At 33.7% G+C, this 17887-nt stretch overlaps 1 protein-coding gene across 6 annotated transcripts in view; it reads right to left on the reverse strand.

Moving 5' to 3' along the window:
- The window catches only part of LOC142984169 (irregular chiasm C-roughest protein-like), an 89573-nt gene that overhangs the window by 34593 nt on the left and 37093 nt on the right, over positions 1 to 17887 (reverse strand). For 5 of the 6 annotated variants that reach the window (XR_012960136.1, XM_076131591.1, XM_076131594.1 and 2 more), the window contains exons 1-2: positions 15732 to 15877; positions 356 to 651 (exon numbers count right to left, since the gene is read on the reverse strand). Coding sequence is in view for 5 of the 6 variants with exons in the window: in XM_076131591.1 (XP_075987706.1) it covers positions 356 to 562 (207 nt within the window). In the remaining variant the exon portion in view is untranslated. Of the gene's footprint in view, positions 1 to 355; positions 652 to 15731; positions 15878 to 17887 lie in introns of those variants that run through there. The other variant, XM_076131590.1, reaches the window with a different exon arrangement.

The raw sequence follows: 17887 nt of genomic DNA on the forward strand, positions 1-17887 counted from the left end.
TTAATTTAAATTACATAAATGATTTTGACAAAGCTCTAATAGTTTAAAATACTGGGGGTAGTCATGGGTAATAATATGTTATTATCGAAAAAAAGGAATGTTAATTGATTTTAGTTAATCGTATATACTGTGAATTTATATTTAAATATTTTGACTAACTACTGTTTCCTAGCTGGAAAACGAAAAAGCGAATATTTGTAACCCAACTAAATAAACACAGTAAAAACAAGCGAAAAAACCAACGCAAAATATATTTAAAACCGAACCCATTCCACGAATCTAAACAATCCCGAACCTTCCCAGAACTAAAAAGCCTATGTTTACAAAACAATAAAAAATCGACAGTTAAACTAACCTGGTCTTGGGGCTCCATCGCAAATCTCTGTTCTTGGTAACCATGACAACCGGCAACCAAAGCAATCAACAACAGGAACACCACCCCGACATTCGGTCGAGTCCATTTCCGGCGCCTTTCCGTTCTAATTTTGAACTCGGATCTGCGCCCGCGCAGCCCTATAAATGGCGTTTCATTTTCAAATGTCTCTTTGTATTTTGCCGCCATAGTTTATATGTGTGAAGCATATTGATGACAGTTAATCTGTGTTCGTCTCATTTGTGTGGATTTTCTTCAAGATATCTTCATAAACATATCTGTAACAAAAGATAATTAATATCAGTCAGAAGTAAATACGTTATGATTAATGAATGAACTTGAAATGAATTCAAGGAAACCCAGTATTAAATGTAATTTCAAGATAATTTTGTTAACCGACAAATGTATTTAGTAAGTCATGATGTACTAAATAGACTACATTCAATGAGCAACAATGGAATTTGTAAAATGTGTCCGGAATTAGTAATTTTTAAGTTCCTTTATATCGAAATATGTATGATTCCTAGTTTTTTAACTTACAGGGTAAGTTATTTAATATGCTCTAAAAAAGTGCATTTTGGAGCATTATAAATTATGTAAATTATTCGTACATTCTTAAGAAAACATATTTATTTATAAATCAGTAATATAAAATACTACTAGGATACGCATATATCACAAATCCTTCAAACGTATCGAAATCCATAAAATGCAAAAACGTGGGTGGTTGACATCATAAAACTATAATATAACGTATTAAGCCTCCTAATTATATTTATATTATATACAATTAAATAAATTTATATACACATTTGCATATGTGTGTCGTAAATTACTCGAAAAAACTGTATATGTGCGTGAAATGGATGTTTTATACCATACTAGCTAACCCGCGTAACTTCGCTTGCGTCAAATGAGAACGAATCAGTCATAATTTTGCCCGTTTTTGTAACATTTTTTACTGGTTCTCCGCTCCTGTAGCAATGATTTATAGCTTATAGCTATCCAACAGTAAAATAATTCTTCAGTTCGCACCAGTAATTCCCGAGATAAGCGCGTTCAACCAAACAAACAAACTCTAAAATTTTATAATATTAGTATAGATTTACCAAATTCGATGTCGTTTGCTTGACCCCTGCAGTTTTGAGTTTTAGACTAGTTTTAAACGTTTACAAGCTAGCTGATTTTGCGTGTTTTGGGTTTATAAATGGGTTTTAATTTTAGAGATAGTAGTATATTATGTGAGTGAATGACATGTGTTATAGCCGAATGATGGTCTTAAGTGCAATATTTTATAGGAAACCGGAAACCTTTTTGTGGTAAGTAAAACACGATACTGTTTTTCTAATCAATCAAATATTTTTTTAAGTAAATGCCGATTATAGTAGTTGTCATAGCCGATTTCGCATTGTTGATTTAGATTCCTGTACTTATGGAATTAAAATTTAATGGGAACTTGTACTGAATCTAGATTTATTTTGCATACGTGTTTAGTATATTTACAAACCGGGATTGAATGCAAAGCTCGCATTTTGTAAAGTTAAAGCAGCAGGAAATGCCAAGGAAATAAATAGCGTTAAGAATTTATTCAAAAACACATTCACCCCTATTTTATTCTCGTAAGTGTCATTTAAGAGATTGCACTCAACCTAGGGGATGACAAATAGGGTCCGTTGGGATATTTTTAACTTAAGAAATTGTTTCTATGGACGTCGCTTAAATTGTTTATTAAGACTGTATTTTTTTACAAAGTCTTAAAAAGACTATTTAGCTTTCGATTTATAAGATGTTTAAATAATTGCTTTAAATTATATGTCGATATCATTTACAGAAAATTCTATAATGCAACTTTTTATGCGATGAAAGGGGTTTGGGCTTATGTCTAAGTCGTGGTAAAAAATCTTACTTGAAATAATATATCAAGGTCTTTTTCTTAGCTGGTTTGAGTTTCCTACTGCTGAGCAATAGCCTCTACCTTTCATTGCAAACCGCCCTATCGGAAACAAGCTCTGATCAATTTATATAAATAAATAATTTTAACCCATTAATGTCCCACCGCTGAGCAAGTGTCTCCTTCCGTATCTAATGAGGGAGGGATTAGGCCTTGAGTCCACCACCCTGGCCAAGTGCGGGTTAGGATCAATTTATTTTATATACCACTTTATAATTTGGAATACTAATATGGCATACACTTGGAGTCCTTCATTAATAAAATAGTAACTGGTAATTTCATTTCAAGCACCGGATGCTCAACCACATTGTCATACGAAACAATTCTCAAGTTCAATATTTATAACACTTTAATTAAACAAGTCCTGTTTATCATTACTCTTGAGAAACTTAAAAATAGCCGTCTTTCCTTCCCGTGGGAGTCGGGAAATATGACTCATGGACCGGATGCCGATCCTGCCCAGACTCATTCATTCGTTCGTTCATTCACTGTGACAGTTTATCTGAAATATCTTTAATTAGATGGTTTCTGCTTAAATGTGCTTTGGGTGCAGATTTTCATAATAATTTTGCATATAATTTTGTAAATACGGATGTTTGGTATGACAGCAGATTACGTTTCTTAAAAAAATATAAGTTCCTAAATCGTGTTGATATTTTTTTAAATATAAAAATGCAGCCTTGTTGAGAATGACAAGGTAAATTACTTAAAAAAAAGAATGGCCTAGCTCGGAATCAAGTTGCTTATATTATGAGCTGTTTCAAATCTGTTTGATTAGACTGTAAAAAGGCACAGAATTTAAGAAGATTATCAGAAATATGTATGTTTATCCTAATTGTTCCTAATAGGTACTGTAAGTACTCTCACTGCATATGTTCAATCATCTTCAACTGTATTCAAACAAAAATGCACAATTTCATTCACAAAAGCCCTAAAACAGAACGAGATACAAAAATACTTAGTTCACAGACGACATAATATCACATGTCGGCCATGTGTGTGATACCAATGAAATGTGATCGATGGAGGCGACAGACGTCCGATAGTGAAGCTGATTGTTACGGAATTTAGACTATCATGATAGTTTTGTAATTTTATTGTATATTTTGAAATTACGTGGTACAGACCATATTTTTTAAGGATAACGACTACTACTGCGTAATTGTTTAGTAACTTTAAACATGAAAAGTAATATCTGATTTCTTTTTTTTTTGATAATATATTTTTGTCTAAATTGGTTTAGCTTTTTAATCCCCCGAGTAAATAATTTAACTATAATAAATAGGCATGGAAGTACGGATTTAAATGTATGATTAATACAAGTATCTAATTGAACGGATACAAAATTAAGAAAGATCATCATCATAATCCACAGAATAATACTAAACAAAATGTCAAAGGAATCTTTTAAAAATGCAATCGTTGATCCTTATTTCACACTAATCAATATTAGTAACAAAACTAGAGTACAACACATTTAACTACTATTATCCCACTATCAAAAACACAATATCACACTTACAACCACGCTCAATATCTTTAAACCCATGACACTTCCATCGTCTTTACTTTCAACCTCATGGCCATCACAAATATTATTTTAACATCTACTTTTTATAATTATATGTACTTTAGTTAATTATCCCTTGTGTTACCAGTATGGTTAAAGTTTTTGTTTTAAAACACTTTTATGGTGGGCTTATTTGATGGTGGTTGTAAAAGGAAAGGTCTGTTTTTGATGATATGAGTTATGTGTTCTCTTTGTTAGTTGACACCTATGACACAGTGGTGTTTGAGTTAAATTAAAAAGTGGTCTCGGGTTCGATTTTTAGGCATCCGTTTTTCAACACCAATAAAGAACGTATTTATAATTTGACTCAGTGCCTAACATCATTAGATTGTCATTACTGTCATTATTTTCTATAGAACTCATATAAGTATTTCTAATCGGTATTATCCATTTAAACTTTATTTTGTATTCAGGCTGAAAGGTAAACATTCAAAGCATGGTTTAACATATTTTCAGATCAGTAACGTAATGAATAAATAACCTTTAAACAACTAAAATTACCTGCATATTAATATTGTATTTTAATTTTGGAAATTACTTTTTCTAACTTAAAAAGTGCCTTAATAAATATCCCACATTTTAAGCTCTGCGTAACCAGGTGCACTGCAAGTTTCAACTTCGAATTCTTTCACTATCTTTAGTTGATGTACGTTTAAAATATAGATAAAACAAATTAATCCTATACATAATCACCTATCAGTTATCGGTCCGCCATGTGTGGGCGGCGACGTGGGTGGCCTTGTCTCTGCTGATGCTATGATAGCGATATGATTTTCTATGATTTATTGGGATTTAGTTTAAATCTGATGAAAGTTAGGCTAATTCTATTTAAGTTGCTCGGTTCAGTTTTAATAAACGGTGACATAAAAAGCTGAATCCAACCTACATGCTCATATCGCACTTGACAACTAGTGTACATCATTGCGACAGTCACTGTAATGTACATTGCTGCTTCGACGTAACGTGTTAGTTACTAACGCTTTAGGTAAAGAGCGATGTAAAGTATAGTGGCTATCAAATGTACTCGACCGGCGTGGTAGACACAGGGTTAACCTCACTTTAATAACTTATGCAGACCCATATCCTGTAGTTGTACCTATACTGCAGAACTTAATTTAATATTTACTTTTTTAAAATTCTGAACAGTTTAGTAATGTCCAATATACGGACATTGGACTATTATGGATTTAAAATACACATTGAATCGTAAGCGCATGAAAATCTTTTTACACTTTTCTTCTTCTTACATTCTTCTCAGAACGTTACGAAAAAGATTCCTCAATAGCAAGACCTCGAAAATTTCGTTATTATTTGTCTTAAAGCTTACGCACTAGATCTTATATAGAAACCGGATTCGGACTAGATTTACGCAAACACTTCCCTCGCACGCGTCAATGTAATACCCTGATCTAAACCGAAATAATGACTCAACTCTCGTCATTACTCATGAAGATGATGAACAAACATTATTGAAATAATAAAATAAAAAACCCGTAAAGTACGAGTAGAACCTGGGTTCCGTACCATCCTTATTAACACTTTTAAATACGAATACCTTTTGCCTATGAGGCCGATATAAATAAGCCTTTGTTAAAGGCCTTGCCAATCAGTTTAATTTAAATAAATACGAATACTTATTATCGTTATCAATGATGAGCAAAAATTAATCAAATATCACGTTTATTGTATGGGCGTCCCCTCATAGATTTACTTAAATATGATTTTTAGTTCTGTTTTTATAGTTGCATCATCTGCATCTTCTGTGTAAACTTCAACTATTGAAATATCTCGGTTCATTAGATATATAACCTGGTGACAGACACACAGACAGACAGCAAAGTCTCAAAAGCAAGAATTTCTCGTTTTTATCATTTGCTTACGGAACCCCAAAAATGATGAGCAAACACTGAAATAATAAATTAAAATAACGATAATAAAACTCCATTGTCTTATATAAGTGGCGCCATGTCCGGCTGCCTAGAATAAATTATCTAATGCCAAATGCTATAAATACAGATCTAGTATTAGTCGTGTGATCTAGGAGAATAGGTTCATCAAACTCTGTGGGAGGAGTGCTGGTAATTTTAAAAGAGGCCGTGGTGGGGACTCTGTTGAAAAGTGGGAAAAACTGCTTGTAGCTATAAATGTTCTTAAACAAACGGGGAAAATCTAGCTGGAAATGATTTTATAGGTTGGTTAATAAATCGGTGAGTTAGCTCTGTCTGATGGCAGATAAACTCAATGTTGAAAAGGTTTGAGCAAGGACATTTTGTAGATGGGTGATCAAATAAAAAAATAGCTGGTATTTAAGCTAAGCTTAGCGTTTCTCAGCTTCGAAGGATAGTCTAAAGTTGGTCCTGGTAGCTATAAGCAATGTCAAAGAACAACTTTGTCACTAAATTAACCATTTACACCGAAAAAAACAGTATGTTACACTGTTATTGTTGAACTGAACTCTAAAATCAAATATTTTCCAACGAAAAGAGGTTAATTGCCTAAACCTTCAAACAATCAACACTAAAACCCTAAAATCACATTCTATCCACGACCCAAAAAAACCCTTACCCCAAATAATTTAAAAACATAGTATCCGTCAGAAAGTTAGTAAAATAAGTTAAATTTGTAACATTCAGGACCTGAAAGTTTGGGTTTTTGTTTGTTTGTGAAAGTTTCAGGTGATGTTAATGAAGGAGAGCTAAGCCGTAATGGGTAAGTTGGTGGCCGCCATTTTGTTTTCGATAATTTGGTTTGTATATTTTGTGTTTTTGAGTTTGTTTTTTTTATTTAGCTAATTGAGGAAGGAAGTATTTTCCTTGTTGATTGTTATGAAAAAAAAAGAAAATACTTTTAATTTACAGATTTAAGCAGCAAAATATAATATATTTGTTATTGGGTACCTTTTCATGGCCCAAAGCTCTCTGCGGGTGATTTTTTACGTCCCTAATCAATTGTAATATAGACATTATAAAAAGTAATTTACCTCTTTTCATTAAATAGTCTTTAATAATACAATAGAACATCATTTTTAAACAATAAATACGCTTACTATAACTTTTAAAATTATATTTTGAAATACTAACTTAATCATCGATGCCACGTGACATAACCTAAAAATAAAACTACCCTCAAAACTAGGGTGAGAGATTAAACTCATCCCTTAGCAATTAAGTGTTATCTACAAACCCCATACCAGTTACATATGGTATGACAGGGTGTTAATGAACTGAATGCACGGGAAATGACATTTTGTTTTTTTAAAACCACGTGGTGGGAATATCTGTCAAGTGTGGACCTTTTATTGGGTTTTAAAATTATAATTAAGTTACAAGTGTATTGACGTAATTAATAATTATGACGAAAATGTCCAGAAAGCCAACAAAAAATTGTAACCAAAATATTTCAGATTGCTTTCAGTAATGTACCCTAGGGACACCGGTATGTCGTTCTCCTGTCGAAATAAGACTAATTTTGTTAAATCATTACTATTTGAATTATAAGCATCAAATTTACACAAAACGTTAAATGAAAATGAGGAAAGATATTTGTCAACATCAATTTCTAAAAAAATATTAAAATTGTTAGTTGTAAATATCAATTCTATTTTTATGTTTATTTTAATTTTCATCTAAAAAGCTGCTACATCAACGCTATAGCCTCAAAAAACCTACTGAAAAAGCCGTTTACCCGTCACTAGTCTCAAAATCACCCTTTTTGCTTCAAAATCATTAGCGAGAGTATTCGTTTTGTACATTCCATCTATATTTATACGATCGTTGAACTTCCAATGGCTAGTCTGTTGTTCTCAAATTATCTGTGCCCGAGGTAGTTTTGTTTCTGTTCTGTAAGAAGCTTTAGGTTTTACTTTATGGGGTGTTTTAAAGGCGTTTTAGAATTATTATTGTTTGCTTTTGCTAGGATACCTAAGTATGGATTGTTAAAGTAACTTATGGTCTTCAGGAATTCTTTGACGATGGTTTAAGTAGGTGGTAAATCAGTTTAGTAGTAAACTGTGAACAGTTACTGGTAGTAGTAGATGCTAGCTTGTAAACGGGTTAAAAGTTATAGGAAAGTTTTACATAATATACTTATTTTACCCCTGTAGTAGTTTGATTCTGTAGCACTATCGACTACCAACAACCAGTCATCGAGAAATGTTGTATGAAAATCTGATCAACTCCTCTAGCGGGCGTCGTAGGAACTATTTTGGTAGTAGGTACATTTCAAATGTCATACTTTCTATACTCGGCTGTACTGACTGTAGAAAAAAGGGGTTAAGGCTACACGAGCGTAGATTTTAAATGTCATCAATGCCATAACATGACATATAAACTATTCACTTGGGTAAACTTTAGGCATTTTAAGGTAAAATGCGTGCTCGCGTTAATTCCCGTATTCTATTATACATTGTTCGTAATATCTACTATCAAATCAACAATCACTAATTCCATTATTAAGAAAGCCGCTATATCCCTCTGTCGTAAACTCTCAACACTTGAAAGAAACAGACAAGCTCTTTTCATGCACAATAAAGTTGTAAACAAAGTTAGTCTTCACCATGCATAGTGGTTGCAATTCATTTAAGTCGCCAGATACAATCGTGTCCGCGTTGTTTATCCGGCTGGACGGACAGACAGTGAGTTAAAACGGCAAATTCTTTACGTTCGCATTTGTAAGAGAACATACATATTAGCGAATATACACTAAAACTACGAAGATTGTAGTATAGGTCTAAATAACAATGGACCATAAGCAAGCTGTCACAGCCAAGTGGGTTATGGTATTGAGTCAAAAAAAGGGATAAAAAATCTACTATATTTCCTGTTGATCTGATGGAAGTTAGCCAATAACAAAAAGCGGGCTTTAAGTATAGTCAAACTCAAGAACGACTGTTGATCTGTGAAAAAATAACTCAAGGCGTACATAGCTGCAGCTGCTTTACAACTTTAGCCACTGTCACTATGACACATCAGCCTTTATCAAATACTATAACATAACCCGCACCTTGCCAACGTGGAAAACTCAAGAACTAAGGCCTTCCTCTTTCCAAGAGGTAACCTTTGCCTAGTAGTGAAACATTAATAGGTTGAAATTATTATGACCAATACCTTAGATTTAAAAGTTATCACAATAAGACTCTAGGAGCAAGCTAGAACTGCGTGGACATTTTAAAACACCTCGCCAATATACAAGAGCCTTAATACAACAAATGTAAGGTGTATGTGGAATAATTTATAGTTGAAGGAGTTAGTTTACTTGTTGTTTAATGGGACTACCTACTACAAATAGCGAGAGTCCAAGCTTAGAACATAACGGAGCTCTGTATGTGTTTCCTTTACATAAAATTATGGTCGTTTGTATTACTGAATGCAAGTTATATTCAGGTATTGCATTTTATTAAGACAATTTACTAGAATATGTATTTATAACTTTAAGTCTGGGACCCGCACTTGGCCAGCGTGATGGATTCAAGGCCTAACCGGTCACTCTTTCGGGAAAATACTCTTGACTAGCAGTGAGACAGACAAAAACAAAAGTTTAGTTTTCTTTTTCAGAGATATAAAAAGCTAGAAAAATAATGCTAAAGCACCTACTTACGCATTTCGATCGATTATATCGATTTATTTTTCTATCAATGGGCCGTAATATCAAAGTTTATAACAGCTACTGCATTATGTAAAGAATGCAACATTCAAATTCAATAAGATACGACATTAATAGATCAAAATCTATTCTAGTTTCCGACAAAAACTTTCTTCTCGAACCTTAATAATAATACGAAATCAAATCAAGATTTCTATCAAAAGAATCTATTAGTTAAGAAAATGTTTCGATAAAACACAGAGATAATAACTGAACTAGTTTTTTGACAAAATACATGCATATATTAATGTTTTATAGTTTTAATGGGCATATTAAAAATAGTGGAATTTCATTTATTTATTTAAATTTTATCAGAAGTTAACAATATTATGAATATAAAAAAAATACATCTGGTGTAAAAAAACTAAAGGTTGGCTTTTTACGAGTATTTATTTATAAAAAAAATACTAGTGGGCGATTTCAACACCTGCCTCCTTAAAAATGATCACCGTTCCAGTTCACTCCAATCCATCGTTGACTCCAATAACCTCTCTATACTTCCTCTTAATGCTACACATCATTTTCCAAACTGTACTCCATCTTTGCTTGACCTTATCCTTATTTCTTCCCCTGATCGTGTTTCTAAGCACGGTCAGTGTCCTGCTGATGCCTTTTCCTACCATGACCTCCTCTTCTTGTCCTATCGTGTCCGGCCTCCGAAACCTAAACCTAAAATCCTTGTACAGCGCAACTTTCGTGAAATGAATGTGGCAAATCTTCGTGCGGATGTCAACAACATTGCCTGGGATTCTCTCTTTGCTTCGGAATGTGTGGATGAGAAAGTTCAGTTACTGACCTCAAACCTGATAAAGCTCTACGACACTCATGCACCATTGCGTACAATTAGGGTGAAACATCTTCCGTCACCTTGGCTTACGGACGACATTAAGACTCTACTCTCCCAGAAAGCTGCTGCAAAAACAAAATTTAAATGTCGTCCAACTGATGCTAATTGGAAAAAATATGTAGCTATACGAAATCACTGCAGTAAGGTGTGTAGGAATGCACAACGCCGACATATTCATGCATCTGTCGAAAATGGAGATCCAGGCAAAGTTTGGAAATTTCTGAAGTCATTGGGAGTCGGCAAATCGCGCCATGACGCGATTCCTAAACCTCTTGATCTAAACGCTTTAAACCAATACTTTACTGCATTACCTCACTTTGACCCCATTCTAAAAGATAACACACTAAAATCTCTTTCACTAAGTTCGACTCCCGACTGCTTCCCATTTGAATTTCATCAATTTGCTGCTTGTGACGTTAAGAAGAGCATCCTATCTACTTCCTCGAATGCGATAGGTACCGATTGCGTCAGCCGTAATATGATCCTTCCTATCCTTGATGAAATACTCCCTGTCATCTGTCATATCCTCAATTCCTCTATCTCCAGTGGCATCTTTCCATCAGCTTGGAAAGACGCCCAAATCACACCTCTACCTAAAAAATGCAACCCTTCATCTTTCTCTGAATACCGACCCATTTCTATCCTACCTTTCCTCTCCAAAGTTCTTGAACGCCTCGTTCATGATCAGCTTAGTTCCTTTCTTTCCGAAAATCAACTCCTTAACCCACTCCAGTCTGGTTTCCGTCCCGGTCACAGTACCACCACAAGCCTGGTTCATATTACGGAAGATATTAGGTCTGCAATGGAAGGTGGTCACCTAACAGTGCTTGCATTGCTAGACTTTAGCAACGCCTTTAACACTGTCGATTTTGATATACTACTCGGGATACTATGCTCTCTTAACGTATCTCCAACAGCGGTTGACTGGTTTCGTAGTTACCTGTTTGGGCGCCGGCAACGTATCAGGATCGAAAATACGATCTCCGTATGGTGCCCGTCATTTGCTGGCGTTCCGCAGGGCGGCGTCTTATCTCCCCTACTCTTCGCAGTTTTTATTAACTCAATTTCTAACGTCTTAACTTCTTCCTACCACCTCTACGCAGATGATCTTCAAATTTACTCCCACGCTCCCTTAGATAGGTTGACGGAGGCTGTCCAAACAGTAAACACTGACATGGTGCGAATTTGCGACTGGAGTAGGTCGTATGGGCTAAAGGTCAACCCGGATAAGACCCAGGTGATTGTTGTTGGCAGTTCGAGAATGGTCTCAAAAATTGAATGGTCACTGATACCCCCGGTGTCTTGTGACGGTACTGTTATACCATTTAGTGACGTAGTCAAGAATTTGGGTATTTTTATTGATAAAAATATGTCATGGGTTCCCCAGATCCAACAAGTACGTCGCAAAATCTTTGCTTCGGCGGGGTCTTTGCGCAGACTACGTAATCTTCTTCCGATCACGACAAAAGTTGCGTTAGTACAATCCCTTCTTTTTCCCGTTCTTGATTATGCCGATGTCAGCTATCCTGATCTTACCGAGGACCAACTGAATAAACTTGAGCGGCTTCAAAACTTCTTTATTAGATTCATATTTGGTTTACGCAAGTATGATCATATTTCTGAATACAGACACAAGCTCAAGTGGTTACCCCTACGTTCACGCCGGAATGCTCACATTCTCTCTCTTCTGTACAATGTATTGTTTAATCCCTTAGCACCCCCATATCTTAAAGAACGTTTCGATTTCTTGCATGACACACATTCTAGACTCCTGCGATCATCAGAAAACTTAAGATTGAAGATGCCGGTGCATTCCACAAGATTTCTCGATAAATCATTTTCTGTAGAAGCTGTGCGATTGTGGAATGCACTACCAGTATCTATACGACGCGCTCAATCCCTGCCCATCTTTAAAAAACTTGTCAAGGAACACTACCTATCGCTACACAACTAACTATTTATTTAATGTATATATGTATTTGGTATGTATTTTTAATATTATTTATGTGTCTTTTATATATTTATATATATATTCCTCTTTTATATATATGTAATTATTTACGTTTAATTAATATATTTTCCTAACACTCTTATGAACTGCCCTCTCTCATTTCATTCTCATTAATCTCTCCATCCAATGGTTGCCTGGAAGAGATTGCCACTGTGCGATAAGGCCGCCAATTGTACTACCATCTTAATTTTATTTTGTTTTTATTTTTATCCATGTCTATTCTTTTTCTTGTATCTTCTTTTTTTATTTTATTTATACAAGTACAATAAAGAGTATTTCATTCATTCATTCATTCATTCATTCATTCATTCATTCATTCATTCACTAGTGTTTTTCATAGCCGTCATTTGTAATTAACTAAAATTGAGGCAGACACATATAAAAACCAATTTATCAATTAATTATTGTAACGCTAAAATTACTGTTCGTATTTTGACACGATTAGATGGACTAGTGGAATATAATCATATTTATTTATTTATATATTATTATATACATATTTATTACCGCCCTACATAAACAGTATTTACTATACATGTAAGTTATAGGTGCATTAAATATATAATATATATCGGGGTAAGACATAGGCTATTTTTTTAAAGAAAATATGCAGACGAAGACCCGTATAATAGTCAATAGGTATTCTAATAATTGCTTATTTCTAACAAAATATTAACAAAAAACGTAGGTGTTCAAAAATTAGTTTAAAGTTCATTAAAATACAAGTAAACGACCCCAGTTCTGTCGGGAAATAAATATAAAAATGTCAAAGATTTTTAATTGAACATTTAGTAGCGGAAACGCCCATTCGTTTATATAGATTATTATTTGTCTTTAGTGTAGAATAGGGTTATAAAATTTTATTGATTTATCTAGAAATGTTGTTGTTTTAAAATTATTCAACGTATTATTAATATGTATAATTAAAAACTTAAAACCTTTGTCAAAGGCGCTTCAGATGATTTTTTAGAAGGTTAATTTCTTCTTATTACCATGTAAAATTTCTTCTAGTTTCATAGACCTAGAAAGTATAATAAGTTAGGAACCTAGCTGTTACCAAGATGCGCAAAGAAATATTATAGAACTATTTTTCTTTTATCTTTCTGATTTACTTCTTCTTACCTTCTTCTTAAAATGAGATTCATCTGCCATTTATATATATTTATTGCTCATCAAATTAAATATTTATTAATCTCTCTACGCAAAAGTAATGACTAAAAATACGTAAACATATTTTTGACAGCACAAATGACAGAGGTCAAAAGTCGTTCCCGAGCATGATCTGTTAATAGAGCTGTCCATTTTATGACAATTAGGATGTGTTATAATTTCGTAACGCGACACCATGACGATACAATAGTCTAGTGAAACATTCATTCATATTGTGACATGAGGCTGGGATATTAATTAGTAGGTATAAGCTAAAATATTGACGTCATAAGTCGTTAAAAATTGATAAGTATATTGTTGACATGTTCATTGCCAAGGACATTCTCATAGGAAAGAGTCTTCAATTGTTTTTTTGACAGACAGCTTTTAAAGTCCCAATAAAAACCTTTATGGTAATAACGGGAGCGCATAACTCTATAGTCAGTACTGTACCTCGATTGTCTACCACTATCGACTACCGACAACCGGCTAGCTATCGAAATTTTGACATTTAGAATGTATTGCCAAAATTTTTCCTACGAGACCCGTCAGAGGCGCTGATCAGATTTTCATACAAAATTTCTCGATGACAGGACGGTTGTCAGTAGTCGATAGTAGTAGAAAATCGAGCTACTGTTGAGTATCGAGAGTTTGACACTTAAAATGCATTGCCATAATACTACCAACGTAGCCCACTAGAGGCGCTGATCAAATTTTCTTGCAAATTTCTCGATAGCTAACCGATTCTCGGTAGTGGATAATGGTAAAGAATCGAGCTACTGGTCGGCAAGCTCAGGTGCTAAACTAGCCAGAAGGAACTAGAGGCATGACGTACAATCAAACCCAAACGAATATTGATTTTAAGCTCAAGAAGAGTCTGAAACTTATCTATTAACACTTTAAATGTGTAAGAACATGAATTTAATGTTCTAGAATCCAGCTTAGAACATCGAAATATAAATCGAATTCACTACCTCTACAATAAGCGTAAGCAGGGTGGTAGTACTTTTTAACATCAAACCTTCAATGAGCAATTTCAATCTCAAAATCTCCCTTTTATATTAATTGAAAGACCTCCAATTACAATTCCGACAATATGATAATTAACTCTTAGACCTAAGTATCTCACTCTCAGATTAAATTAACTCCGACGGGAAAGTCTCGAGTCTGACATTTAATTTATAGGAATAACTGGAATTATCGCCAAGTGCGTTTAGTGTTCTTGGAAGCTGATGGCTTTATCCGATTTCCATTTTGAAGACTAGTATCTAATAATTTAGAGTATGCAAGTAGTGATCTAATTATAAAATTAACAATTTAAGCCATTATTGTCCTATTGCTGGGCTAACGTCTCCTTCTGGAATGAGGAAGGGATTAGGCTTAGAGTCCACGCTGACTAAGTGCGAGTTGGGGACTTAGCATGTTTACTGTTCTAAAGAACTCTCAGGTTGCATCACGATGTTTCTCTTTAATTAATTTGATTGTATATATTTCTAGCCGTTGCGTTTACTCAGCTTTTATTTTGAAAAGAATCACATACTAACAGTATTGTTACTACTTAAAACCTATGTCGCGCAATCCAATACAATAAATATTTACGTAGGTATTTTAATGCACTAATTCCATTATACTGTATAATATACCAACATATTCGCGAGTTATAAAAATAAACGCAGATTTGCATTTACATCTGCAAAGTAAAATGTTTCATTTAAACGTCAGTAACGTATAAAACAAGATGTCCATTATTATTAATAGATGCTTTTAGCGTTATGACGGACAGCAAAAAGGAAAGATTCGTTATATTCACTTAGAATATAACGCATGCAGTCTACTTTCTTTGTTCAATCTAATTTACATTTTTAGCACATAATTATTTCATCACAAAGAGTTTTATGCAGACGTGAAAACCTCATCAAAAAGAGCATAAACTTTCCCAGATTCATATTTTATAGACGGCGTAAAATACTGAAGAGAAAGTAGGCGCTATTTCGTGAAAATGTACTGAAAGATACCTAACTCCTACAGTGCACGATAAATAGTTTATTATTGTATGTATTTAGAATTTAAAGAGGTCGCCCGGTTTTTTAAACTTACACAAATAACACAGCTATGCGTGTTTAGCGGAGTTTTGTTTACATATTTACGCACTTTTTGCACTTAAAAAAATTACAACACTGAAGATCTCACCTTTGATTTGAAAAATCCTTAGGAAAACTTAAGTTGGGATATATTAAGCACTAAGAACTGTCATGGTGGTTGAACAAAGGCTTACGAAGTTTCAGAAGTCGGGTGTGTTCGTAAATTTTCGGGGGACGCGTGTTGTGCGTGGATATCGCGACGTGACTAAATGAAACGCGTATTGCGTTAAATTCTGTGGCGTATTTTTAGAAAACGCCCCCTTGTATGCGTGCGCGCAGGGTAACACGTGGTGGGTATCCGGTAAGGGTTTTAAAATATTTATGTTGAATTATTGATGGATTTTACTTTGTTGGCGCCGTATTGATGACTGATCGATTTTAAATCATTCTAACTGTTTTCATATTCCCATGCGAAAAAAAAATTGAGTATCGAGCTTCGACTCAAAAGATTTTGAAGTTATTCAGAGTTTGACAATTGAGTAATATTTTAATAATATAATATAATAATATGTGGTGTGGTAAACTCTCAATAACATGTTCAATAGTTAAATGAACGCCCCCTATTACATGGGACTGATTAAATACGCGTGGCGGTTACTCTCAAAAGGAAAAGCTAGCCCTATTATATTATTCTGTAATCATGGTAAATAAATAATAATATCGGTTCTTGTATTATGGAATAACATACAAACTCAAATAATAGTGTTATTCAAATTAACAAAATCATGCGGGCTATAAAACTGAAACCTGTACAGACCTGAAAGAATGAATATATTCAGTGATGACGACATAGCCATCGTTTAGTTTCGCAATATTTATCAGTCTACACCACCCATATGGTATTCTGTTCCCATAGTGAGTCATAGTGATTAGTATGGTAATGTTATAGGAAGGTCTGCTTTGTTTTTTGTAATTTTGTCGATTTTCTCGCTCGCACGTTTGTAAAAAAAAAATATGTTAGAGTACGACTAATTAGTATTCTATCTTCTATTGAGTCCTAAGTATCTTATACTTCCCCATGTCTAAAAGTAAAATTGACAATGAAGTTCATGATTTTTTAAGATTTAGAGGAACTTTTATTAAAACGTTTCAATAATACTAGAGCCTATATCTACAGAATCTTTCCATCTACAGAATAAAATTATGTTCTACCTCCACGATATCAAAAAAAGGAGAAAGATGGACATCATAACAAAGAACACATGATAGGATCCTAGATCCCGATGATCATTGAAATGTCTATAAATGGGGTAATCTCCATTTCGTATCTACAAATGCATAGCATATGAGTGGAAAACTCCATTCCTTTAATTCTACAATCGTAATATCCGGAAAAAGTACCCAACACCGCACAACTTCAATTACGCTCATTATACCTCCCAGTCATTACTAATTACTTCAGAGACAAACTTAGACAACAATATAATTAGATCATAGTTCATTAACCTTACCAAATGTGTTGTAATTGTCATCGTTATTTTTATCCACAGTTTCATTAACGGTAATTTTATTAAGAGTTAATTCTGCGCAGTTATTGTAGTGCCATATGGTGGGAATAATCCATATTTCCATACTATTTTAGAATTAAAGATGAGATAGCAATGCCTATCTGTCTTATTTATACGCTTTTACTGCCAAATAAATGAATGGATTTCGATGAGGTTTGAAAATGAGATAGATTACCTAATTATATTTTGGTAAGAGCTAGCAAGACTACTTCTATTGTAAAATATGATGTCCTTTATACACAAAGTTTCAGAAATATGTGTATAAATTTTATCCATGTTTTTACGTGTATAATATTGGTCCTATGTAATAGGAGGCAAGTTGATTGCCTTATACTAAACACGTTATCAATCTCCTCGTTCAGAAAATTCCATTAGAAATTCAAAAATCTAATAACATTTTGTCCGGCTCGAAAATTGAATATTGATTTCGCCAAAAATGATTTAATAAAAGGTATACAAAATAAATTGTTAAAATAAATAAATTATAAATTGTTAAATATATATTATTATATACATACATAGTACACATTTGTGTACGTGATGATGAATACAGAAGTGCATGAGATAAAACTACATGTTGCCATTAACAATATTATGTTATTGTATCACGTAAAAAGGGTCTCTTGGTCTATTGCCATTACTTGGCACTTTAATAAACTCCAGGCTCCTATTGAAAAATACTTTTATATATTATAAA

Source organism: Anticarsia gemmatalis, chromosome 26, assembly GCF_050436995.1.
Source record: "Anticarsia gemmatalis isolate Benzon Research Colony breed Stoneville strain chromosome 26, ilAntGemm2 primary, whole genome shotgun sequence".
In the NCBI taxonomy this organism is placed as follows: domain Eukaryota; kingdom Metazoa; phylum Arthropoda; class Insecta; order Lepidoptera; family Erebidae; genus Anticarsia; species Anticarsia gemmatalis.